The 26,372-nt window shown below is 45.9% G+C and overlaps 1 protein-coding gene across 1 annotated transcript in view; it reads right to left on the reverse strand.

The window, feature by feature from the left end:
* LOC115254240 (serine/threonine-protein phosphatase 4 regulatory subunit 1) overlaps positions 1-11,987 on the reverse strand; it is a 379,001-nt gene extending 367,014 nt beyond the window's left edge. Inside the window, exons 1-2 of the mRNA XM_062853320.1 lie at positions 11,605-11,987; positions 5,651-6,642 (exon numbers count right to left, since the gene is read on the reverse strand). Of these exons, the coding sequence (XP_062709304.1) occupies positions 5,651-6,585 (935 nt within the window). The 5' untranslated portion in view covers positions 6,586-6,642; positions 11,605-11,987. The remainder of the gene's footprint in view (positions 1-5,650; positions 6,643-11,604) is intronic.
* Between the last annotated feature and the right edge of the window lie 14,385 nt (positions 11,988-26,372).

Below are 26,372 nucleotides of genomic sequence, written 5' to 3' on the forward strand. Positions count from 1 at the left end.
CTGGCTATAACTTGAAAATGGTCACACTTTTCGAAGTTTTTTTTTACCCTGATTCGAAAGATTATTGAATTTTCTATCAAATGGCATCTTTGAATCGATTGGTTTAGTTAAATAACTAAGTTTCCTAGAGCAAAATAGCTAAAAATAGTGTATTTTTATTGTTTTTTGTCAATTATCTTTGAAACATGCGTAATAAATTAAAATTCTCTCTTAGGCAAAGTTGTGGCCCCTGTTACACTCTACAATTCATTATTTGACACTAAACTTCTAGATCTTATCGTTTTTTTTTGCAATTTTGATTTAAATGTGCGGCACAATGCGCAAAAAAGTGCTTTCCATGACAGTTGCAAATTTATGATCTGAAATGCGATGTTAAAATCGAAATTGCAACAAAACGATAAGAGATAGAAGTTTGATGTCAAAGAACGAATTGTAGAGTGGAACAGGAACCACAACTTTGCCTAAGAAAGAATTTCAAATTATTACGCATTTTTCAAAGATAATTGCCAAAAATAAATTAAAACACACTACTTTTGAGCTATTTGCTCTAGAAAACTTAGTTATTTAACTAAACCAATCGATTCAAAGATGCCATTTGATAGAAAATTCAATAATCTTTCGAATAAGGGTCAAAAAACTTCGATAAGTTTGACCATTTTCAAGTTATAGCCAGTTAAGGCAATAAGAGTCAAAAACATGGGAAGTTCAATAACTACGTAACGGTTAAGATTTGACCATATGCGTAGAACAATTTTTTTCTCCATTTATGGTCCTCTAACACCCTTTAAAAAGTTTGCACTCAGGAACCTAACACCCTGTATTTAGGCGTTAGACAATAACGGAACAAATCTAAATACCGAAAACACCTGTTTGTGAAAATGTCAAAGTATTTGTTGGCAAATCCATGTGAAAAAACTCTAGCTAAGCTGTTTGGTGTATTCTTTGAATATATTCTGGGTTTGTCCCATGTGTTTTTGTTAAAAAAAATTTTAGTTTTAGTTTAGTTTTTAATCCTGATCGAACCCAAAGGTGCAGGGAAGTTTTTCCAATGACATGAAAAGTTCAGGAACAGATATCATTCGCTAGTAGGAAGCAATAATTACAAAGTAACATTTTAGAAGTTTTACCTAACCTTCCGGCCACTACCTGCAGCACCACGCTAATGCGGAGTACAAAAAGCGAGATTTTTTCAACGTGTTGTACAAAATACAACAGCGCGACCGCTCGAGGGTTAATTTCCAAAGCTATATTTTTTACAAATACTGGCGTGAGTGAGAAATGGACAAACTGGAATGGAATTTGCGAAAAAGTACCTCGTCCTCTCGGTGAGACTCGAACTCACGACTCTTTCTCGCTAGACAGTCTCGTTGCCAACTACACCACGAGAAGACATTTCTCTCGCCTAGGCTTTACATATACAATAGATGCGTAGTGTGGATGGACATCTAATTCATCCGAAAGAAGTGCGGTCTGTGGAACAGATGACGATACTAATCGAATGCAACGTCATCTGTTGAGAGTTCTGGCAGTTTTATTGCTAGTTGAAAACGGTAAATAATTTCCCATCATGTTTCCCATATTTAAGAGTTTTGTTTACTGTTCAATTTTTTAAGGATAGCTTCAAGAATGCTATAAAACCATCAATGGTTTTGATAAAATGCAATTTTTTCTTAGGCATTTGACTATTTCAACTTGCTGATGTATTGCGACATTTGCACCCATTTAGACTCGGCCGAAATTCATTATCATCACAGTTGAATTTCGCACACGACTTCGCAGCGGCTGGCATGCACAAGTTTGGTTGAGTTCATGACAGGGGCGTCGGATGCACGTCAGGTAAACAAAATAAGTTTGATTAGTGTGAAATTTCGCTTGGAAATGATGATTAAGTGGATTCTCAAATTATCACAGTAGTCTAAACATTAATGAGAAATTCAATATTTTAATACATCAACACATTGAAATAGGGAAATGCCCAAGAAAAAAAATATCAGGGCCCATATAGCCGAGGCGGTAAACGCACGGGTATTCAGCATAACCATGCTGAGGGTGACGGGTTCGATTCCCGGTCGGTCCAGGATCTTTTCGTAAAGGAAATTTCCTTGACTTCCTTGGGCATAGAGTATATTCGTGCCTGCCACACGATATACACATGCAAAATGGTCATTGGCAAAGGAAGCTCTCAGTTAATAACTGTGGAAGTGCTCATAGAACACTAAGCTGAGAAGCAGGCTTTGTCCCAGTGAGGACGTTACGCCAAGAAGAGAGAGATAGATGTATTTTAATCGTAACAGTTTTATATGACCAAAACCTATCATCAACATTAATGTCGAAACGTACCTGTTTAGACATGGATCTTTATACGATAACCGACCACGATATCATACATAACACAAGTTGATCCACCAAAAGTGCCCTCGTCCAAATCCACCTCTTACGGAGGAGATTCATTCAAGAAAACTACAACAACATTGTTGCATGGTAATCACGGTCTCCTCCTTCGGCAGTGCCTGCCTGCCCTATGTGGCATTCCACGCAAATTAGTAGACGAAACCAAAATCAAATCCACCAGCAAATCTCGATGGACTTTCCAATGAGGCGAAAGTAGACTTAGGCCCGTTATCTGCACAACGAATGTCTTCTTGATACTGATTCTTGTAACTGGTTCATTATCTATGAATTGGTAGTTGAGAAAGTCAATTAAATAAAATGGTTTAGTGAAATAATTCTGTTATTTTAGTTTATGCGTAGATTTACATCGCATATCATGTAATTTTTTTCATAATCATCAATTAAACCCCTAATAGTCCATAGGTTCGATTCCATGGATTACGTGATGATTGGCTGAAACTTACACTACAGCAATAGGAATTTACATTACATGCATGTAATTCTACAATAAATCTACACACCTGGACAAAAATTTCCTGACATATACGAGCATCTTTGGACCAAAAATAACCAAACGACCAACGTGAATTTCATTGTAGGACTAAATTTCAAACGAGTTTTTCTAGACTTAATTTTACAGGAAGTGTAATTTTCAGTACCAAGCTTATGTTGTTCCACTGTTTACTTTCAACATATGAATTTTACGTCAGGTGTAAAATTATTTTTTTACTGTGTAGCATTACCTGTCTATGCATGATTTCACGCTGATTTTCGTACGAAAATTTGAAATTATTTTGATTTTTAAATGATACAACCAGTAAAAGTCATACTTACGACCGCAACTTACGCCCATTCACCAAATCGATCTAGGAATGTGGCTCCAAAAACAACCGATCAGCGCAGGGAAAGGTATTCAAATTGGGCTATTTAGCATATCATAACACCGACCCGAGGTCTGTATTGGAGCTCTATGACGCATATGGACTATGGATGTGTGGAAGAGGAAGGGAGCTAGCTGAGGGAGGGAACAACAACAAACCGCGCCGCAAAACACACCACATCATATTTCGAGCCACGCTCGAGAAAAGAAAGTTTTGCGCCGTTTCCAAGAAATGCCCCCGGTCCCCGACGTCCATCCGTTCGAGGTAAATAGTTGGAATTTTTGGAATATTTCGTGGAGGCAAAACTAGTGGCCGCTGGCGCTGCTGGCCCATGCCGACTGGCGCGCGGCTCATTGTTATGTGATTGAAGGAATGCGCCTGATTTTTGTTTTATGAGCTTTCGGTTATGCCGAGGCATCGGAGGAGATCGTTCGATTGGCTCTAGCTAGGTTGATGATGGCTATCGGCGAGGAATACCAATGTCAGGTTGGCGCTATTTCTTGGGATTTGACATGAGTTGCTGTTGGAGTTGTGCTGATCACGATCAGAAGCGACACGGATCTCAAATTTTGGAGCAAACGATCCTGTTTCTGTACGCGATAAATTCCAGGATATGATGGAAGATCAAGGTCGAAATCGAATCAAAATCGAATTGAAATCGAATCGAAATCGAATCGGAATCGAATCGAAATCGAATCGAAATCGAATCGAAATCGAATCGAAATCGAATCGAAATCGAATCGAAATTGAATCGAAATCGAATCGAAATCGAATCGAAATCGAATCGAAATCGAATCGAAATCGAATCGAAATCGAATCGAAATCGAATCTAAATCGAATCGAAATCGAATCGAAATCGAATCGAAATCGAATCGAAATCGAATCGAAATCGAATTTAAATCGAATCGAAATCGAATCGAAATCGAATTGAAATCGAATCGGAATCGAAATCGAATCGGAATCGAATCGAAATCGAATCGAAATCGAATCGAAATCGAATCGAAATCGAATTGAAATCGAATCGAAATCGAATCGAAATCGAATCGGAATCGAAATCGAATCGGAATCGAATCGAAATCGAATCGAATCGAAATCGAAATCGAATCGAATCGAAATCGAAATCGAATCGAAATCGAATCGAAATCGAATCGAAATCGAATCGAAATCGAATCGAAATCGAATCGAAATCGAATCGAAATCGAATCGAAATCGAATCGAAATCGAATCGAAATCGAATCGAAATCGAATCGAAATCGAATCGAAATCGAATCGAAATCGAATCGAAATCGAATCGAAATCGAATCGAAATCGAATCGAAATCGAATCGAAATCGAATCGAAATCGAATCGAAATCGAATCGAAATCGAATCGAAATCGAATCGAAATCGAATCGAAATCGAATCGAAATCGAATCGAAATCGAATCGAAATCGAATCGAAATCGAATCGAAATCGAATCGAAATCGAATCGAAATCGAATCGAAATCGAATCGAAATCGAATCGAAATCGAATCGAAATCGAATCGAAATCGAATCGAAATCGAATCGAAATCGAATCGAAATCGAATCGAAATCGAATCGAAATCGAATCGAAATCGAATCGAAATCGAATCGAAATCGAATCGAAACCCAATCGAAACCGAATCGAAATCGAATCGAAATCGAATCGGAATTGAATCGAAATCGAATCGAAATCGAATCGAAATCGAATCGAAATCGAATCGAAATCGAATCGAAATCGAATCGAAATCGAATCGAAATCGAATCAAAATCGAATCGAAATCGAATCGAATCGAAATCGAATCGAAATCGAATCGAAATCGAATCGAAATCGAATCGAAATCGAATCGAAATCGAATCGAAATCGAATCGAAATCGAATCGAAATCGAATCGAAATCGAATCGAAATCGAATCGAAATCGAATCGAAATCGAATCGAAATCGAATCGAAATCGAATCGAAATCGAATCGAAATCGAATCGAAATCGAATCGAAATCGAATCGAAATCGAATCGAAATCGAATCGAAATCGAATCGAAATCGAATCGAAATCGAATCGAAATCGAATCGAAATCGAATCGAAATCGAATCGAAATCGAATCGAAATCGAATCGAAATCGAATCGAAATCGAATCGAAATCGAATCGAAATCGAATCGAAATCGAATCGAAATCGAATCGAATCGAAATCTAAATCAAATCGGAATCGAAATCGATTCGAACTGTACATAATCTTAAGGACGTGGACGCGAGGACATTGAATCAGATTTATTTCCACAAAGATCTGTACTTCAGGATAGTTTGGAAATCTGGCCCCAAGTTACAGCTATTATTCATATAAAATTGTGAACAATGAAAATCTCAAAAACCAAGATCATACTTATTGCTTTTCATCTTGCCGTCGTCCATCAGCAGCAAGTCCACGGTGCTGGTCACCAGCTCCGGCCGGTGATCGTTCGACCGCTTCACGTAGATCTGCCCATTGACGGTGAACACATTCTTCAGCTTTCCACTACGTTTCATCTTCATTGCTTCCTGCTTCAGGCCTAGATTGGACCGGGTCAGGTTTTCATTCACAAAAATCCGCGATCCACTATCCATTCCGATGTCGCGTAGACACAGTGCCTTGTGGTCCAGGTACCGCCGGTAGAACTCGTACCGGGCATTCCGGAACACGAACTGTACCACGATGATGGATTCGTTGGGAGTCTTCTGCGTTGGATAGATCGGAGGCTTGGATCGTACCTTCAAGTTGTCAAGGATGGCCTGGCTGTAGTGTGGGACTCGGAGCTTTGCGCTACCGCTGGGGCTCGTTGGATTGTTCAGGATCCGCCGGATGTAGACCAGGGGGATCTCGTGATCGCGGAAGCCCAGAGCCCGACTGATCTTCACGAAGTAATCCCGTAGATTCTCACCGCGCCGATAGGGGATCCCCATCAGAACCAGCTCGCAAGTCTTGGCCGAGCGCTTCTCGTAGTCCTGACTGATCTGAAACAGTCGATTCGTCTGCTTGATCTTCTGGTTGATGACGTCGATCTTCTCTTCGATGGCAGTCCGTAGATCACTGACCTCGGAGATCAAGCGATCGAACTTACAGTCGAGGGTTTTGCTGGCGTTGACGCGGTTCAGCTTCTGACAACGATCGATTTCCGACGCACGGCGGGTTGACGCCAGTATTGCGGACATGATCTGCGCGTAGGCATTGTCGTTCAACTCCGTGCCCAAAGGTTCGTCGTCTTCGTTAAGGGTATTGTCCTCCAGCAATAGCTGCAGTTGCCTGTTTGCCATTACTTGTTGGTTATTTATGTTAGACATTCTTAAGATTTAGGTATCACACTAGTTTCTCTAGTAATCAGTCTTTGCAAAGTTACACTGTAGAGAAATTTGACATATTGAAGAATACGTTTGAATGTTCGCCACGATGCAACCTCGCTGATAGCTGAACTGATCAGCGAGATTGCATCTCGGAGGTAATTGAAAAATAAATCAAATTATGTATATATATAAAAAAGATCTTTTTAAAAAGAAAAGAAGATACTTTCCATTAATTCCAACATATCCCAACTCCACAAAAGTCAACAAAAGCATCAAATAATCTTCCAAGATGCTTCATCCAAAACCCGGAAGACATCTGCCTCCAAGCAAAACTCAACCCCATTCTGGAACTGTGTCAAGAGTCGCTCGGCATCCGAGCTCCGCAATAAATCTCAAAATTCTCCGAGCCTTTCCAAGAAGACAACTGTCCACCCGAATCAAAAAAAAGTTGGAGTGCGCTTGTCCCCTCTAGACAGAATATGAAAAATCCTCTCCCCGCGTAAAAAAGCTGAGAAAATTCTTCCACACAAAAACCACCACCCAATTCGATAATCCTGACGGGCTGACGGCAAGGAAGGGGGGGTGAAGTTGTCCCTTTTTCTCCCACTCTCACGCGAGAGCAAACGCCCTAAGAGAGCGTGGAACCAACCCTTCAAGTGGTTGCGCTGGTAGGCTAAAAGCAAACGGGAAATTATCGATCCTGGATCTGCGAGTCACGGCGATGGGTAGTGTTGTGTGTGCCAGCCAGTGACAATGTGACAGAATGTAGTACAGCCACGCACGAGAGTACAACTTGTGTGTTATGGCATTCGAGGCAGTCGAAAAAAAAACAGGATCTGCTCAGTAGTCAGTTGAGATTCGATGAAGGATGGATCTGTGTGCGACAGTGTTGCCAAATAGAGAAAAATTGAAGAGGCAAAAATCACCTCTACAGTATTCGAGGTGGAATCCTTTCAGAATTCCGGTGAGAATCCTTTCAGGATTCCGGTGAGAATCCTTTCAGGATTCCGGTGAGAATCCTTTCATTATTCCGGTGAGAATCCTTTCAGGATTCCGGTGAGAATCCTTTCAGGATTCCGGTGAGAATCCTTTCAGGATTCCGGTGAGAATCCTTTCAGGATTCCGGTGAGAATCCTTTCAGGATTCCGGTGAGAATCCTTTCAGGATTCCGGTGAGAATCCTTTCAGGATTCCGGTGAGAATCCTTTCAGGATTCCGGTGAGAATCCTTTCAGGATTCCGGTGAGAATCCTTTCAGGATTCCGGTGAGAATCCTTTCAGGATTCCGGTGAGAATCCTTTCAGGATTCCGGTGAGAATCCTTTCAGGATTCCGGTGAGAATCCTTTCAGGATTCCGGTGAGAATCCTTTCAGGATTCCGGTGAGAATCCTTTCAGGATTCCGGTGAGAATCCTTTCAGGATTCCGGTGAGAATCCTTTCAGGATTCCGGTGAGAATCCTTTCAGGATTCCGGTGAGAATCCTTTCAGGATTCCGGTGAGAATCCTTTCAGGATTCCGGTGAGAATCCTTTCAGGATTCCGGTGAGAATCCTTTCAGGATTCCGGTGAGAATCCTTTCAGGATTTCGGTGAGAATCCTTTCAGGATTCCGGTGAGAATCCTTTCAGGATTCCGGTGAGAATCCTTTCAGGATTCCGGTGAGAATCCTTTCAGGATTCCGGTGAGAATCCTTTCAGGATTCCGGTGAGAATCCTTTCAGGATTCCGGTGAGAATCCTTTCAGGATTCCGGTGAGAATCCTTTCAGGATTCCGGTGAGAATCCTTTCAGGATTCCGGTGAGAATCCTTTCAGGATTCCGGTGAGAATCCTTTCAGGATTCCGGTGAGAATCCTTTCAGGATTCCGGTGAGAATCCTTTCAGGATTCCGGTGAGAATCCTTTCAGGATTCCGGTGAGAATCCTTTCAGGATTCCGGTGAGAATCCTTTCAGGATTCCGGTGAGAATCCTTTCAGGATTCCGGTGAGAATCCTTTCAGGATTCCGGTGAGAATCCTTTCAGGATTCCGGTGAGAATCCTTTCAGGATTCCGGTGAGAATCCTTTCAGGATTCCGGTGAGAATCCTTTCAGGATTCCGGTGAGAATCCTTTCAGGATTCCGGTGAGAATCCTTTCAGGATTCCGGTGAGAATCCTTTCAGGATTCCGGTGAGAATCCTTTCAGGATTCCGGTGAGAATCCTTTCAGGATTCCGGTGAGAATCCTTTCAGGATTCCGGTGAGAATCCTTTCAGGATTCCGGTGAGAATCCTTTCAGGATTCCGGTGAGAATCCTTTCAGGATTCCGGTGAGAATCCTTTCAGGATTCCGGTGAGAATCCTTTCAGGATTCCGGAGAGAATCCTTTCAGGATTCCGGTGAGAATCCTTTCAGGATTCCGGTGAGAATCCTTTCAGGATTCCGGTGAGAATCCTTTCAGGATTCCGGTGAGAATCCTTTCAGGATTTCGGAGGGAATCCTTTCAGGATTCCGGTGAGAAAATTTTCAGGATTCCGGTGAGAATCCTTTCAGGATTCCGGTGAGAATCCACTCAGGATTCCGGTGAGAATCCTTTCAGGATTCCGGTGAGAATCCTCTCAGGATTCCGATGAGAATCCTTTCAGGATTCCGATGAGAATCCTTTCAGGATTCCGGTGAGAATCCTTTTAGGATTCCGGTGAGAATCCTTTCAGGATTCCGGTGAGAATCCTTTCAGGATTCCGGTGAGAATCCTTTCAGGATTCCGGTGAGAATCCTTTCAGAATTCCGGTGAGAATCCTTTCAGGATTCTGGTGAGAATCTTTTCAGGATTCCGGTGAGAATCCTTTCAGGATTCCGGTAAGAATCCTTTCAGGATTCCGGTGAGAATCCTTTCAGGATTCCGGTGAGAATTCTTTCAGGATTCCGGTGAGAATCCTCTCAGGATTCGGGGGGAGTGATTTCGGGATTCCGAGGGGAATCTTTTCAGGATTCCGAGGGGAACCCTGTCAGGATTCCGAGTGGAATCCTCTCAGGATTCCGAGTGGAATCCTCTCGGGATTCCGAGTGGAATCCACTCAGGATTCCGAGTGGAATCCACTCAGGATTCCGAGTGGAATCCACTCAGGATTCCGAGTGGAATCCACTCAGGATTCCGAGTGGAATCCACTCAGGATTCCGAGTGGAATCCACTCAGGATTCCGAGTGGAATCCACTCAGGATTCCGAGTGGAATCCTCTCAGGATTCCGAGTGGAATCCTCTCAGGATTCCGAGTGGAATCCTCTCAGGATTCCGAGTGGAATCCTCTCAGGATTCCGAGTGGAATCCTCTCAGGATTCCGAGTGGAATCCTCTCAGGATTCCGAGTGGAATCCTCTCAGGATTCCGAGTGGAATCCTCTCAGGATTCCGAGTGGAATCCACTCAGGATTCCGAGTGGAATCCACTCAGGATTCCGAGTGGAATCCACTCAGGATTCCAAGTGGAATCCACTCAGGATTCCGAGTGGAATCCACTCAGGATTCCGAGTGGAATCCACTCAGGATTCCGAGTGGAATCCACTCAGGATTCCGAGTGGAATCCTCTCAGGATTCCGAGTGGAATCCTCTCAGGATTCCGAGTGGAATCCTCTCAGGATTCCGAGTGGAATCCTCTCAGGATTCCGAGTGGAATCCTCTCAGGATTCCGAGTGGAATCCTCTCAGGATTCCGAGTGGAATCCTCTCAGGATTCCTAGTGGAATCCTCTCAAGATTCCTAGTGGAATCCTCTCAGGATTCCTAGTGGAATCCTCTCAGGATTCCTAGTGGAATCCTCTCAGGATTCCTAGTGGAATCCTCTCAGGATTCCGAGTGGAATCCTCTCAGGATTCCGAGTGGAATCCTCTCAGGATTCCGAGTGGAATCCTCTCAGGATTCCGAGTGGAATCCTCTCAGGATTCCGAGTGGAATCCTCTCAGGATTCCGAGTGGAATCTTTTCAGGATTCCGAGTGGAATCTTTTCAGGATTCCGAGTGGAATCCTCTAAGGATTCCGAGTGGAATCCTCTCTGGATTCAGAGTGGAATCCTCTCTGGATTCCGGGTGGAATCCTCTCTGGATTCCGAGTGGAATCCTCTCTGGATTCCGAGTGGAATCCTCTCTGGATTCCGAGTGGAATCCTCTCTGGATTCCGAGTGGAATCCTCTCTGGATTCCGAGTGGAATCCTCTCTGGATTCCGAGTGGAATCCTCTCTGGATTCCGAGTGGAATCCTCTCTGGATTCCGAGTGGAATCCTCTCTGGATTCCGAGTGGAATCCTCTCTGGATTCCGAGTGGAATCCTTTCTGGATTCCGAGTGGAATCCTTTCTGGATTCCGAGTGGAATCCTCTCTGGATTCCGAGTGGAATCCTCTCTGGATTCCGAGTGGAATCCTCTCAGGATTCCGAGTGGAATCCTCTCAGGATTCCGAGTGGAATCCTCTCAAGATTCCGAGTGGAATCCTCTCAGGGTTCCAAGAGAAATCCTCCCAGGGTCTCGAGTGGATTCTTCTCAGGACTTCGAATGGAATCCTCTCAGGATTCCGAAGAGAAACTTTTCAGGATACCGTAGAGACTTCAGTGTTTCAGGAGGAATTCTTTCAGCATTCCAGGGGAAATCCTCTTTCTGGAAAGCAGAGATAATTTTAGGGATGATATTCCCAAACTTCCATAGGAATCCTCTCAGGATGGCGAACAGAATCCTCACACAGGAATTCTCTAGAGCTTTAGAATGGTATTATTTATAGATTTCCATGTGATTCTGCAAAGTTGGCAACACTGTCACGTACACTCCTGTTATTGGGTGCAGCCATCGCAACGCATACACTCAAACAAACACCTTCCGCAGGATATGATGTTTTGGAATGGAAACATCCTAAATCAACCCACCCAAACACAATTAGACTTCCAATGTAAGTGGAAAAGCTATGCAAAGCTTTCACCAAATGCTTCGAAACGGTGAGATTGAGGAATGTTTGGAAATGTTGGAACAACCAAAAACAAACCAACGAAAAAACTAAAGTGGAAAAAAACTTACTCCAAAGGTTTCAAAAACGATTCGAAAAGTATAAATTCCTAGCGAGCACACTTGACTGACTCCGTTCGTGGTCGTCAAATTTCACGAGAAGCTGCTCCATCAAAATATCACACATTTTCACTTAGAAAAAAGTTGGCAGTGGCATCCATCACATATTGCTTATTCACGCAGAAGAAGTTTCACTATTTTCGCCCACTTCCGGACAGCACAATTGTTTCGCACGCCGAAATCGCACCGAAAAACACAAACTCGCGATATCCACCATTCAGAATTTGGCCGTTTTTCGTCCGACCCCGAGAAATCGTCGGAATCACCCAGAACCGAACGCCCGGAAAAATCTGTCCGAGTAGATAGTGGAACACAGTCAGTGTAGACAGTAGAGTCCTGACAGTTTTATGACGCTTGGCGAGTAACGAAAAACGCCACACTCACATCGAAACGAGAGGCGAGATTTTCCACGCCACAGGACGACGACGACGACGACTGGGACGCTCCCCATTTCCTAGGACATCTTGGGTGCTGGGAGTGGGTGGTTTGAGGATAATTTTGTTATGTTTGGGAATTGTGTGTGGAAAACGGTGGAGGAAAACTCTCCGATGAGGACCTGCTTTATTGGAAAAGCGAGAGACCACAACTGAGCATGGATTGAGTATTTCTCTGACGAATATCCTTGTATTATGAGCAGAGACTTAAAAAGAGAGTTGAGCTTGTGTTGTTGGTCTGTGAGTTTAAGCTTTTAAACGAAACTATTATTCGCCGTTATACCGTATGCTATTGTACATTCTAGATGTATACGAAAAAAACTCATAAAAGGAATAAAAAAAAAACACTAACAAAATCATATAAACATCTATTGTTGATCCTACAAAAACCATGAAAAAAACTTCAAAGATGATTCCCTCTGAAATCCTGGGAGGATTCTCTCTGGAATCCTGGAAGGATTCCCTCTGGAATCCTGGGAGGATTCCCTCTGGAATCCTGGGAGGATTCCCTCTGGAATCCTGGGAGGATTCCCTCTGGAATCCTGGGAGGATTCCCTCTGGAATCCTGGGAGGATTCCTTCTGGAACTCTGGGAGGATTCCCTCCGGAATCCTGAGAGGAATTCTGAGAGGATTCCTGAAAGGAATTCTGAGAGGACTCCTGAAAGGATTCCCTCCGGAATCCTGAAAGGATTCCCTCCGGAAACCTGAGAGGATTCCCTCCGGAATCCTGAGCAGATTCCCTCCGGAATCCTGAGAGGATTCCCTCCGGAATCCTGAGAGGAATTCTGAGAGGACTCCTGAAAGGATTCCCTCCGGAATTCTGAGAGGATTCCCTCCAGGGAATCCTGAGAGGATTCCCTCCAGGGAATCCTGCACCCTTAAATGAAACAACACAGCGCACGAGTAACTTTCACGCAGCGAACAAAAAGACAAAAGAATTTTCACGCAGATTTGTGTAACACCGGATCAGCACATTTTTTGTGTTGATCCGGTGTTACACAAATCTGCATGAAAATTCTTTTGTCTATTCGGTCGCTGCGTGAAAGTTACTCGTTGCGCTGTGTACATCGAGTTCTGCGTGTGAGAGGATTCCCTCCAGGGAATCCTGAGAGGATTCCCTCCAGGGAATCCTGAGAGGATTCCCTCCAGGGAATCCTGAGAGGATTCCCTCCGGAATCCTGAGAGGATTCCCTCTGCAATCCTGAGACGATTCCCTCTGGAATCCTGAGACGATTCCCTCTGGAATCCTGAGAGGATTCCCTCAGGAATCCTGAGAAGATTCCCTCAGGAATCCTGAGAAGATTCCCTCAGGAATCCTGAGAAGATTCCCTCCGGAATCCTGAGAGGATTTCCACTGGAATCCCGAGAGGATTTCCTCTGGAACCCTGAGAGGATTTTCTCTGGAGTCCTGAGACGATTCCCTCTGGGATCCTGAGAGGATTTCCTCTGGAATCCTGAGAGGATTCCCTCTGGAATCCTGAGAGGATTCCCTCTGGAATCCTGAGAGGATTCCCTCTGGAATCCTGAGAGGATTCCCTCTGGAATCCTGAGAGGATTCCCTCTGGAATCCTGAGAGGATTCCCTCTGGAATCCTGTGAGGATTCCCTCTGGAATCCTGAGAGGATTCCCTCTGGAATCCTGAGAGGATTCCCTCTGGAATCCTGAGAGGATTCCCTCTGGAATCCTGAGAGGATTCCCTCTGGAATCCTGAGAGGATTCCCTCTGGAATCCTGAGAGGATTCCCTCTGGAATCCTGAGAGGATTTCCTCTGGAATCCTGAGAGGATTCTCTCTGGAATCCTGAGAGGATTCTCTCTGGAATCCTGAGAGGATTCTCTCTGGAATCCTGAGAGGATTCCCTCTGGAATCCTGAGAGGATTCCCTCTGGAATCCTGAGAGGATTCCCTCTGGAATCCTGAGAGGATTCCCTCTGGAATCCTGAGAGGATTCCCTCTGGAATCCTGAGAGGATTCCCTCTGGAATCCTGAGAGGATTCCCTCTGGAATCCTGAGAGGATTCCCTCTGGAATCCTGAGAGGATTCCCTCTGGAATCCTGAGAGGATTCCCTCTGGAATCCTGAGAGGATTCCCTCTGGAATCCTGAGAGGATTCCCTCTGGAATCCTGAGAGGATTCCCTCTGGAATCCTGAGAGGATTCCCTCTGGAATCCTGAGAGGATTCCCTCTGGAATCCTGAGAGGATTCCCTCTGGAATCCTGAGAGGATTCCCTCTGGAATCCTGAGAGGATTCCCTCTGGAATCCTGAGAGGATTCCCTCTGGAATCCTGAGAGGATTCCCTCTGGAATCCTGAGAGGATTCCCTCTGGAATCCTGAGAGGATTCCCTCTGGAATCCTGAGAGGATTCCCTCTGGAATCCTGAGAGGATTCCCTCTGGAATCCTGAGAGGATTTCCTCTGGAACCCTGAGAGGATTTTCTCTGGAATCCTGAGACGATTCCCTCTGGAATCCTGAGAGGATTTCCTCTGGAATCCTGAGAGGATTCCCTCTGGAATCCTGAGAGGATTCCCTCTGGAATCGTGAGAGGATTCCCTCTGGAATCGTGAGAGGATTCCCTCTGGAATCCTGAGAGGATGCCCTCTGGAATCCTGAGAGGATTCCCTCTGGAATCCTGAGAGGATTCTCTCTGGAATCCTGAGAGGATTCCCTCTGGAATCCTGAGAGGATTCCCTCTGGAATCCTGAGAGGATTCCCTCTGGAATCCTGAGAGGATTCCGTCTGGAATTCTGAGAGGATTATGTCTGGAATCCTGAGAGGTTTCCTCTTGGAATCCTGGGAGGATTCCCTCCGGAATACTGAGAGGTTTCTCTCCGGAATCCTGAGAGAGAGGATTCCCTCCGGAATCCTGAGAGAATTGTCTCTCTCATGTAACTTTTTTTAGTCAAATAGACTAGAAAAGATTCTTATAACCATCATAAAACCAAAAGTATATGGCTTTATGATGGTTATCAAACCATCTAGAAGACTAATTGGCCATCAAAACGTGACTTGAACTGGAATCTTAGAGGATTGCTTCTGGAATCCTTAGAAGATTCTCTCAAGAATCCTTAGAGGATTGCCTCTAGACTCCTTAGAGGATTGCCTCTGGAATCCTTAGAAGATTCGCTCTAGAATCCTTAACAGATCCCGTCTGGAATCCTGAGAGGATTGCCTCTGGAATCTTTTGAGGATTCTTGTTGGGAATTCTGAGAGGATTTCTGTCGGGAATCCTGTAAGGATTCCTTCGGAAATCCTGTTAGGATTCCTGTTGGGAACCCTGTGAGGATTTCTGGCAGGAATCCTGTGAGGATTCCTGTCGGGAATATAGTGAGGATTCTTGTCGGGTATACTGAGAGGATTCCTGTCGGGCATCCTGAGAGGATTCCTTTCGAGAATTCTGTGAGGATTCGACCTTTTGTCCTGATCTCTGTTCTCTTATGATTCCCGAAATCAATCTTGTCTGGATGCCAAGCAGAAACCTCAAGGATACAATGTACATGAACCAGATTTGTGCATAGTTGTCGGTACAATCCAACCTTTGTACACAAAGTGTTCCCAAAAGCCTCATGACAAAATCCCATTCACCGGCGTCATTCTCCGTGCAGTCAAAAAAAAAATAAACCCGTTTCAAGAGAAAAAGTTAAGACTCGCTTTTCTTCGCGCTTTTCTATGGCATAATTAAAACAACTGAATAGCGCGCCCCATTAGGTGAAAAGTGAACTGCAGGTAGGTAGGTAGGTAGGTCGTCTACGACGAGTCAAATGAAGAGGTCGCGCCTTAAGGACAATTAAAAACTTTCCAAGCTCCTCAACAAACGGTTCCACTGGCAAGGTGGCAAGGCAAGGACGAATACGACGGCGACGACGACGGTTCGTAGAGGCAGCAAAAGAGCAACGAGAGTACACGTGAACTTTCGACAGCTCGTATTACTCCTCTGCTGGTCCTATGGCACATTGTAAGGTAGGTGGTAGTGATGAAGAACGGTAATAATGGGTAAAAAGGATCTGCCAATGTCATTTTTGTCGTGTATCGTCGATACGTACGTACGTACACACACGTGGAGGGTGGCAGCTTGGGGGCAGCAGGGACGGATGTCCTGGGGCCTGACGCACCCCCCCGCTTGCGAGTCAGCCGCGTAGTTGCCGGCTAAGAATAGGACTACTAACCCCAATTCAAGGTGTCAAGCGACCCGTGCCGAGGAATGAGTGATCGAGGGGGTGAAAAAGATGCTCGATCTTTAACGGAGCCTGTGGGGCACCTGGGCACCCCCCACAGTAAGCTGTCCCTTACCGCGTTAATGCAGAGCTCTGGCGTGGTGGACATTCTTTCTCGTGCGACTCGTGGGAATCAAATATGAGTAAACAAATTTCGAAATCAAGTGCAACAGGTAGTAGTGGTGCGATCAACCCCTTCGCAAGAAGCGGGTTGATGCGGTCTCCAACAAGGAGAAGCGAGGAGTCAGGTGCTGGAAGCTGCTTACGCAGCTCAAGCGTGGGAGCTCCTGTCCACTCCACGGCAAGCCAGCCGGCGGAGGTTATGGACGGAGCATGGTTGCTGAGGGCCATCAGCCAAGTAGCAGGAAAAGGACGGCCCGCATTGGAGGTAGCTGAGCGGCAGCTTGGCAAAATTATTGACTTCGCGACAACTAAGTCGAATATAAGTAAGGACCTGAAAACGGCCTTGCTTCGGCTTAGAGCGTCAGTTGATGAGGCCAAGCAGGAGCACGCGGTCGCGTTGCTGGCTGCGGCAGCGGCGGAACCCGCAAAGGAGAAAGCGTCTAAGCTTACGCAAACGGAGGCCTTCTCCTTCGCGGGTAGTCCGAAGAGTGTGGAAGCGAATGCTCGTGACAAACGTGACAAGCATTCGCAGAAGCGGGCGAGGCAGCCGTCAGGTGAGGAGCTGTCTGGCGGTGCCCGCAAGGCCAGGCGTATAATAACCCCGAAAGCCGGTGGTTATGCCGGAAAGTCGGACCCCAGCCAGGGTTCCCGGAAAGCTGGGAAGGGTGGGCCTGAAAAGGCCGGCCCGTCCCGGAATGATGGGAACAAGGGGTTGCGACCAATGGTGGGCCCTCAGCAGCCACAGAGCAGGGCGATCCAAGGAGAGGACCCTCCTTGGACAAAGGTAGAGCGGAAGAGGAAGAAGAAGGGGAATCCGCAGGCAGAAGTGCAGGTCGCCAAACCAAGGCGTAGGAAGGCAGGTGCCAGGCGCGAAAAAGGTGACGCTATCGTCATCAAGACCGAACAGTCGAAATACTCGGACGTCTTGAAGGCGATGAGGTGCGACGCCAAGCTTGAGGGTCTTGGAGCCGACGTACGCAGTATCAGACGTACTCGTACGGGCGAAATGATCCTGGAGCTTAAGCGCGAGAAGGATCACAAGGGCGCCGCCTACAAGAGGCTGGCAGAAGAGGTCCTTGGTGATGGAGTGGAGGTGAGGGCTCTTACGCATGAGGCGACTCTGAAGGTCAAAGACCTAGACGAGATCACCGAAGCGGAAGAGCTCGTCACGGCACTGCGGCAACAGTGCGATGTTCAGGTGGCCGCCACAGCCGTCAGGCTGCGGAAAGGGCCAGCAGGGACACAGATAGCTCTGGTTCAGCTACCTGTGGCGGACGTTAAAAAGTCCGTTAAAGTAGGGCGGATAAAGGTGGGCTGGTGTGTATGTCACCTGACATTCCACGAGCCACCAGAGGTTTGCTTCAGGTGTCTGGAACCAGGACACAAGTCGTGGGACTGCAAAGGCCCCGACAGGCGCAAACTGTGTAGGCGATGCGGCGCTGAAGGTCATAAGGCCCAAAGCTGCACGAGTCCGCCCATCTGCATGATCTGTACCGGGAAAACCTCGAAAAACAGACATGCGATGGGTGGTCCAGGGTGCCCGGCCTTTAAGAAAGCCGCAGTGAACAACAAATCACAGTGCAGGTAACGCAGCTGAACCTGAACCACTGTGATGCGGCTCAGCAACTGCTTTGTCAGGCAGTTTCTGAGTGGGAGACGGATATCGCCATCATATCGGACCCATACCGAGTACCCGCCGGCAACGGCAACTGGGTCGCGGATGGGACCAGAAAAATGGCGGCGATATGGACGACGGGTAAATACCCCGTTCAGGAGTTGGTGTCTACTACCTATGAGGGCTTCGTGGTCGCCAAAGTAAACGGGGTCTTCTTCTGTAGCTGTTATGCGCCTCCGCGGTGGCCGATCGAGCAGTTCACGCAAATGCTGGACCGCTTAACGACCGTGCTAACAGGGCGAAGGCCGGTGGTAATAGCGGGCGACTTTAATGCCTGGGCCGTGGAATGGGGAAGCCGTTTCACGAACCAGCGGGGTCAGATCCTGCTAGAAACACTGGCCATCTTAGATGTCGACTTGGCTAATGTCGGTACCAAGAGTACCTTTAGTCGAAACGGAGCGGAGTCAATTATTGACGTGACCTTTTGTAGTCCTGGCCTAACAAGTAGTTCGAACTGGAGAGTAGATGATGGCTACACTCACAGCGACCACCTGGCGGTTCGTTACAGTATCGACTACAATAACAGCAGACAGCGGATAGAAGAAGAGGCGGCTAGGCCAAGGCCAAGCCCTCGCAGGTGGAAGACATCATACTTCGACGAAGGGGTATTTAGGGAGGCGCTCCGCCGTGAGCGAAACTTAATCGGTTTAGACGGCGACGAGCTGGTAGCGGTGCTCTCACGTGCGTGTGATGCGACCATGCCTAGGCGAGTCCACCCTAGAAATAGGAGGCCACCGGCTTACTGGTGGACCGACGCGATTGCGGACCTGCGCCGCGCCTGCCTACGGGCTAGGCGGCGGATGCAGCGAGCACGATCAGAGGAAGAGCGAAACGAACGGCGGGTGGTGTTCGCCGCTGCAAAAGCCGCGCTTAAGACCGAGATAAGAGCAAGCAAAAAGGCCTGCTTTGAGGGTCTCTGTCAAAGTGCCAATTCGAACCCGTGGGGTGACGCCTACAGGATCGTTATGGCCAAGACGAGAGGTGTGATGGCTCCTACAGAGCAATCTCCAGAGATGTTGGAGGGGATCATTGGAGGACTTTTTCCGCGTCATGATCCTAGTCCTTGGCCTCCTTTCGTAGGACAGCCGGGGACTGGGGCTGGCGATGAGGAGAGGGTCACCGATGTGGAACTTGCGGGGATAGCTAAGTCCCTTAGCGTAGGTAAGGCCCCAGGTCCGGACGGAGTTCCGAACCTGGCCTTAAAAGTAGCTATTGCAGAGGCTCCCGAGATGTTCAGGTCTGCTATGCAGAAATGCCTGGACGAGGGAGTTTTCCCAGAAGCTTGGAAGAGGCAGAGCCTGGTACTATTGCCAAAGGCGGGGAAACCACCCGGAGACCCGTCGGCATATAGACCAATATGCTTGATTGACACGGCGGGGAAGGTGCTCGAAAAGATCATCCTCAATAGAATGTTGCGGTTCACCGAGGGCGAAAATGGTCTTTCGAGTAACCAGTACGGCTTCCGGAAGGGGAGGTCCACTGTAGACGCTATCTTGTCGGTTACAAAAACCGCCGAGAAAGCACTTGAGCCTAAGAGGAGGGGAATTCGCTTTTGCGCGGTAGTGACTCTGGATGTAAGGAATGCGTTTAATAGCGCTAGCTGGTCTGCTATTGCCGATGCGCTCTTGCGTCTGGGGATACCGGAGTACCTGTACAAGATTCTCGGAAGTTACTTTCAGAATCGTGTACTAGTCTACGACACGGAGGTGGGTCGGAAGTGCTTTCACATAACCTCAGGAGTCCCGCAAGGTTCCATCCTGGGTCCGGTGTTATGGAATGTCATGTACGACGAGGTGTTGAGGTTAGAGTATCCAGTGGGAGTGGTGATTGTCGGATTTGCCGACGACATTACGCTCGAAGTCTACGGTGAAACGATCGAGGAGGTAAAGTTGACTACCAACCACTCGATCAAGGTTGTGGAGGCGTGGATGCGGTCCAGGAAACTGGAGCTGGCTCACCACAAGACAGAGGTGACGGTTGTTAACAACCTGAAGTCGGAGCAGCAGACGGAGATCAGTGTAGGAGACTGTACTATCCTGTCAAAGCGCTCCGTCAAACACTTGGGCGTGATGATCGACGATAAGCTTACCTTCGGTAGCCACGTCGATTATGCCTGTAAAAGAGCCTCCACAGCTATTGCGGCACTGTCCCGGATGATGTCCAATAGCTCTGCGGTGTACGCCAGTAAGCGCAAGCTTCTGGCTAGTGTTGCTACATCCATACTTAGGTATGGCGGCCCGGCGTGGGGCACCGCGCTAAGTACTAAATGCTACCGACGGAAGCTGGAAAGTACTTACAGGCTTATGTGCCTGAGGGTTGCGAGCGCGTACCGTACCGTGTCACACGACGCTCTCTGCGTCATTACTGGTATGGTGCCTATCAGCATTCTTATCAGTGAGGACATGGAGTGCTTCGAAATGCGCGGCACAAGAGGCATACGCAGGACTGTCAGGATTGCCTCTATGGTCAAATGGCAGCGCGCGTGGGACAGTTCCACCAAAGGAAGGTGGACCTATAGGTTGATACCGAGGGTAGATAGTTGGATTAATAGGCGCCATGGGGAAGTTTCATTCCACCTGACACAGGTCCTTACAGGTCATGGTTGCTTCCGACAGTATCTACACCGTTTCGGGCATGCGGATTCTCCCGAATGCCCAGTGTGCAATGGTTTAGAGGAAACGGCGGAACACGTTTTGTTCGTGTGCCCGCGTTTTCGCACAATGCGTGACCGCATGCTTGCCACATGCGGGGAGGACACAACTCCGGACAACTTGGTCCAGAGGATGTGTAGGGATGAGTTTGGCTGGAACGCCGTTTCAACGGCTATTACCCACATTGTCTGGGAGCTACAGAGGAGGTGGCGCGTGGACTCGGAGAATGGCTAGTCCAGATGCAGTACAAGAGGTGGTCCAGGGGTTCGGAGTCGGCTTCGTAGGTCATACCGGTGCCCTGCGGTCGAGATCGACCCTTACAACGATTAAGTGGCCGCGGAGAGGAAGTCCCGGTAGCGGTGCTGTCGTGGCGTCGGTCTACTGGGTTGGATCCAAGCCCGCGGTTGGAAAGGGGTCCCCGGCAAGGGTCGGGGCAGGTGGAGACCCTGCCGTCAGCAACCTACGGATGCATCTGATAGGGCCTGAAGGGTAGTGATACCCTTCCTTTGCGGGCAGGTCAGATCGGGTTGCATGTGGGCATCAGTTCTTGATGTCCGCTCAGCAGTAGGGCGCGGGCGGGGTTGACTCTGCCCGCCTTCCGAGGACAAAGGGAGTGGCGAGGACCACTCGGGAAACTGGCTAAGCGCCAGCATGCTACCGTGATGGACTCTCCAAAGCGAGTCATCGATGTTCGTTGCTGCAGGCTACGCAGCTAACCTTGTGGGTGCGATGTGCACTAGCCCCTCTCTGAAGCAATACCTTCTTGGTGGTTCCGGAGAGACGTAGGGTTTGGCGACCATAGGAATGGTTTAGTGGGTACGAGGAGAGAGTAGTCCTGGATTTTACTTTTGTTGTAGAAGACGGCCTGTCAGACCTACACTACCCTAACCTTCTGTTAGGGTGTCTGTTGAGCAGATTATCCCCCTATGGTTTAGAAGGAAAAAAAAAAAAAAAAAAAAAGGGTGGCAGCTACCCATTTTCCATTTGGATCGGTTCAGAAGGAGGTATCACAGATAAACGGATGTCTAATTTCAAACAGCAAGTAGAATACCAACTAGTTTTTGGGAAGTTCTAAGAACCGTTATAAACCCAAAATTAAGAAGTTTTATGTTCTGACGAACGCTTAGACACGGATTTAGTTTAGATTTGGCTAAGAGATTGACCTTGAACTGGAAATCTAGACATAAAATGATAATACCTAAATGAATTTAGTTTGCTCAGGAAACGTTATACCATGCAAGGTCCGTTGATCAGTTCTGGTACCGTGAACCTTGTGCAAAGTTTGCGTTTTTTTTCGCACACACAGGCTCCAACAGAGATGATAATTTTTCCGGACCATGCGCATTTATGGCTTTTTCTCCGGCTCCCCCGATCCGGCTGATGATGGGGTAGGGTACACTAGGCGAGGAACGCGCGAGTACGCGCGCTTCCATCAGTAGTAGGTACCTACCCCAGCACAGAGCGAGAGAGCGAAGCTCTCCAGAATAGGGTAGGACGGGGCAAGATGGCCACCCGGGGCAAGATGAGCACCCCTCTGTTTTACCACTTTTATGGTGATTTTTGTCCAAACAATTTCATAATCCATAAGAATAAAGTTCATCCTGTTTGTAAACCTGATGTAAGGTACTTCATAACGAACTAATTGAAAAATATCTTCAAAATAGTCAATAGCATTGATTTTGAGCATTTTCCTATAAGAAATCATCAGAATGAAATAAGGTTTTCATGTCACAATATATTTTTTACCGTAATTCTGGTTATCAGCCAACAATACTAGCTTACTGCAAAGCATTTTAACTTACATTAGAAAATATTTTTTAAAAACAAACATTAAAATTTATTCAATTTAAGTTATTACCCTATAGTGGGGCAAGTTGAGCACCCCTGATGGGAATATAGAACATATTTTGAAATTATTGTAATCCAGTCAATAGTGCTGAACTGTGCCGAACACAAGTTTCCGTATACTCTACAACTATTTGGTTTCGTAAATTTAAAAAAATAAGCCACTTAATAATCGTTTATTGTTTTTCGGGTCATTTTGTATAAAGTATTATAACTACATTTTTTTTCAATATTCGAAAAACAAAATGATCATTTTAGAACGTGATAACATAACTATAAACAAGATTTACTATATCAATCACTGTGTGGCCAATTTATTGTTAAAATATTAAGATTTTAATGAAGTGCTCTTCTTGCCCCGCAGCATGTTCGGACTGACCATAAAACATCTTTTTTGTTTAGTCAAAAAAATAATCCTTGTTATGCATTTTGAACCCTGCCATGTTTATGGGTGGTAGAAAACATGATATAGAAAAGAACTACTGAGAGGAACTTTGAAAAATGATGATCACGTCCAATAAACTCAACGTGATCCTTAGGGTGCTCATCTTGCCCCGCCCTACCCTATGAATCTTGAAAGTGATTTCGAGGACAGCAAACGTGAACGATGGAACGGCAGGCAGGATCCAACATTGTCCTGATGATGGTGGCTGAGCACACTACGAGCTGAAGATTGTTTTAATAGAGTCTGGAGTACTTTAATTTGAAAAGTTTCGAGCCAAGCTTCATTGAACACGACCCGACACGAGCTTTTTCTCTGTTCGTTCGAACGCCAAAGGGTTTTGCCATTTTTCTCCCATTTGGTGGTTCGAATGGGTTCGATATTACTTCGATACGCGCTTCGGTTGTGGCCTAGTTGCCCATTTAATAAATGCCACTTGTGGAAGGTAATATGGGGTGATTGCTGGAGAAAGTTTTCCGTTTTGTGGGGATGACGTTTTGGAACCAGAACACTTTTTTATATTGGTTGGTACTTTTTTATATTGGGTCTAGTATTGATAATTTGCAGCATTTTGATAACATCACACCGCAACGATACGATAGGTATAATTTTCAATAGTATGTATTGGGATTGCCGTAGTATTAAGAACAGACCCATTATAATTCCAAGATGGCCGCCACAACGGATGGCATTTGTACCTACTCACAATTTTGAGCGCACAAATCTCATCGAAAATCAAACCAGCCCATGAAATATACACCATTTTAAACTTTAAGCCATCATCTTGGATATTCTGGTTGTCACTTTTAAACTCCGGACTTTTTTTCCATACCAAATATACCCATATTGCATGTTTTTAGAGCCTATAACTTCCTAGCCCTTTGTAGCCAGGTCATATATGACACCGGCGAAGTTACGAGAGTAACGGAAAAATAATCTGGATCCAAAGGGTTGAAACAGCCGCCATCTTGAATTGTGGGCCGCCATATTGGATTTTCAGCCGCTATTCGGAATATTTAGGTCGTAATATTTGGACTAGTCGGGGCCCGTGGCACAATTGTTCACACGTTTGCTTCATAAGCAGATGGTCATGGGTTCGATCCCAGCCCCGGCACTTTCGTCAGTTGCTCTTTCTCCCTGAGAGCAGCAGATACTGACCCTCTTCTGAGCCCATGGCTCAAATGAACCCGAATACTTGGACATCGGCGAACGGCAACCCCTTAATGGACCCCAAATCGGACTGGAAACAGGAACAACCTGTTTGGCCACACATCAACATCCTCCTGCTTATCATTCTACCATGATAGGGTAGAAAGTGAAAGCAGCGCAACGGCAACCAGTTCGATATAGTACAATTAGAATAGAATACATTTACGCGCTGTACAAAGTGTAAGTTGTGGTCTCCAGTTAGCCTAGTGGTTAAGGCTAAGGATCGCCAATCCGGAGACGGCGGGTTCGATTCCCGTTCCGGTCGGGAAAATTTTCTCGACTCCCTGGGCATAGCGTATCATTGTACTTGCCTCACAATATACAAATTCATGCAATGGCAGGCAAAGAAAACCCTTCAATTAACAACTGTGGAAGTGCTCAAAGAACACTAAGTTGAAGCGAGGCAGGCCAAGTCCCAGTGGGGACGTCGAGCCATAAAGAAGAAGAAGAAGACAAAGTCTAAGTACAGATTCCAATTGGAATCGCTCACGCAGTGCCCTAGTGAACAAAAGAGCTGTAAATTAGGTAAAGTAATTGAAGAATTAAAAAAAATGAACTCAGCACAACTGCTCCATTCTCAATACACCCATATTTAATGGTTTTAGAGTCTAAAACTACTTAAAACAGCCACCATCTTGAATTATGGGCCACCATCTTAGATTTTGGGTCGCCATCTTGGATATTCTGCTCGTTATGTTTGACTCCAGACATCTTCACCAAACCAGGCCGCATCTTAAAACAGCCACCTGTTCCAATTGTGGGTCGCAATCTTGGATTTTTAGTCGCCATTTTGAATTTTGGCTGATATTGTCCATTTTTGGTTTCCATTCATGATTTCTGCACAAAATTGAATTGGCTACAAAGTGTGCCTTAAAAATGAGTGAACTTTTTTTGCGCACAGACATACACACATACAGACACATACGCACATACAGACATCATCTCAATTCGTCCAACTGAGCTGTTGGGTATATGTGGCTTGATCCTTCGAGCTTTCTATCGAAAAATCGTTTTTGGAGTGAACATATAGCCTTTCATCTATACTTAGCGCACGAGAAAGGCAAAAACATCTATATGCTAGATGACACCCAAAGAGCAACACAAAGAGGTACTCGTAATATTAAGAAGGCAATCATAAAAGAATTATACGGATAGGGTCAGTGCCGCGAAGCATCAGCGTACACGTCACAAAAAAGCTGATAAACACCAATCTTGTATCACCCTGTCTCTGCGGTTTATGATTCGCTCTCTGTACAGTCGCTAATACCAGAAAAGACATAAGCTGTTAGTACACAGGGTCAAATATTTGCGTTGCGTTGCGTTGCGTGGTAACGGAGTAATTCGTAGATTGCATACTGAAAGTTGTCATGTTACCCAAGTAACACACTTGTCACCGAAGAGTCACGGCGGCGCAGGTTTTTGTTGCGCAGAAGTTACTGTGACTTACTTCTAACAAATAAACACTTACTTGCTAGAAGTAAATCACAGTGACTTTTGCGCAACATAAACCTGCGCCGCCGTGACTCTTCGGTGACAAGTGTGTTACTTGGGTATATCTTTAATACTCTTATTCTGATTACTTATGGAATGCTATTTCACGGTGTGTCTGGTAGAACAAAATTATTTAAAAAAAATCGGTATTGCTAAAACATCCACCAAACGAAAGCTGAAGGTCCCCCCTTTCATTTGAGGCTAAAAGAAGAAAGTTCTATCGGCGGTCCTAGAACAATATTTTTTTTCAAAAATTTATTACTTTAAGGACACATTCCACGCACTTCTACACCGCGATTTTTGAACTTCATTGAACGATATTTCCGGGCTCCTGCTTTCGATTTAAATTTTTTTTGCACCAAAATGAAGATAATTACCTATATTCTTCTAATAGTACTAGAAACTTTCAAAATTGCTTCTAAAAAGTAGCAAATTTCTTGGCGTTCGGTCAAAATTCGTCATTTTTTGCGATGGTGTCCCGTTACGCTGTATTTCTTGTTTTCTTTCGAAGTACAAAGGTCCAATTCTCAATTAGAAAGCATAAACTGAATCTTCTAACCAAATCTGATCGTTTGATATGCTGGTTGGTATGTATATGACAACATATCAATTTTTGGAGGTAAAAGTTTGATTCTCGCAC

This window comes from Aedes albopictus, chromosome 2, assembly GCF_035046485.1.
Source record: "Aedes albopictus strain Foshan chromosome 2, AalbF5, whole genome shotgun sequence".
NCBI classification, from domain to species: Eukaryota; Metazoa; Arthropoda; class Insecta; order Diptera; family Culicidae; genus Aedes; species Aedes albopictus.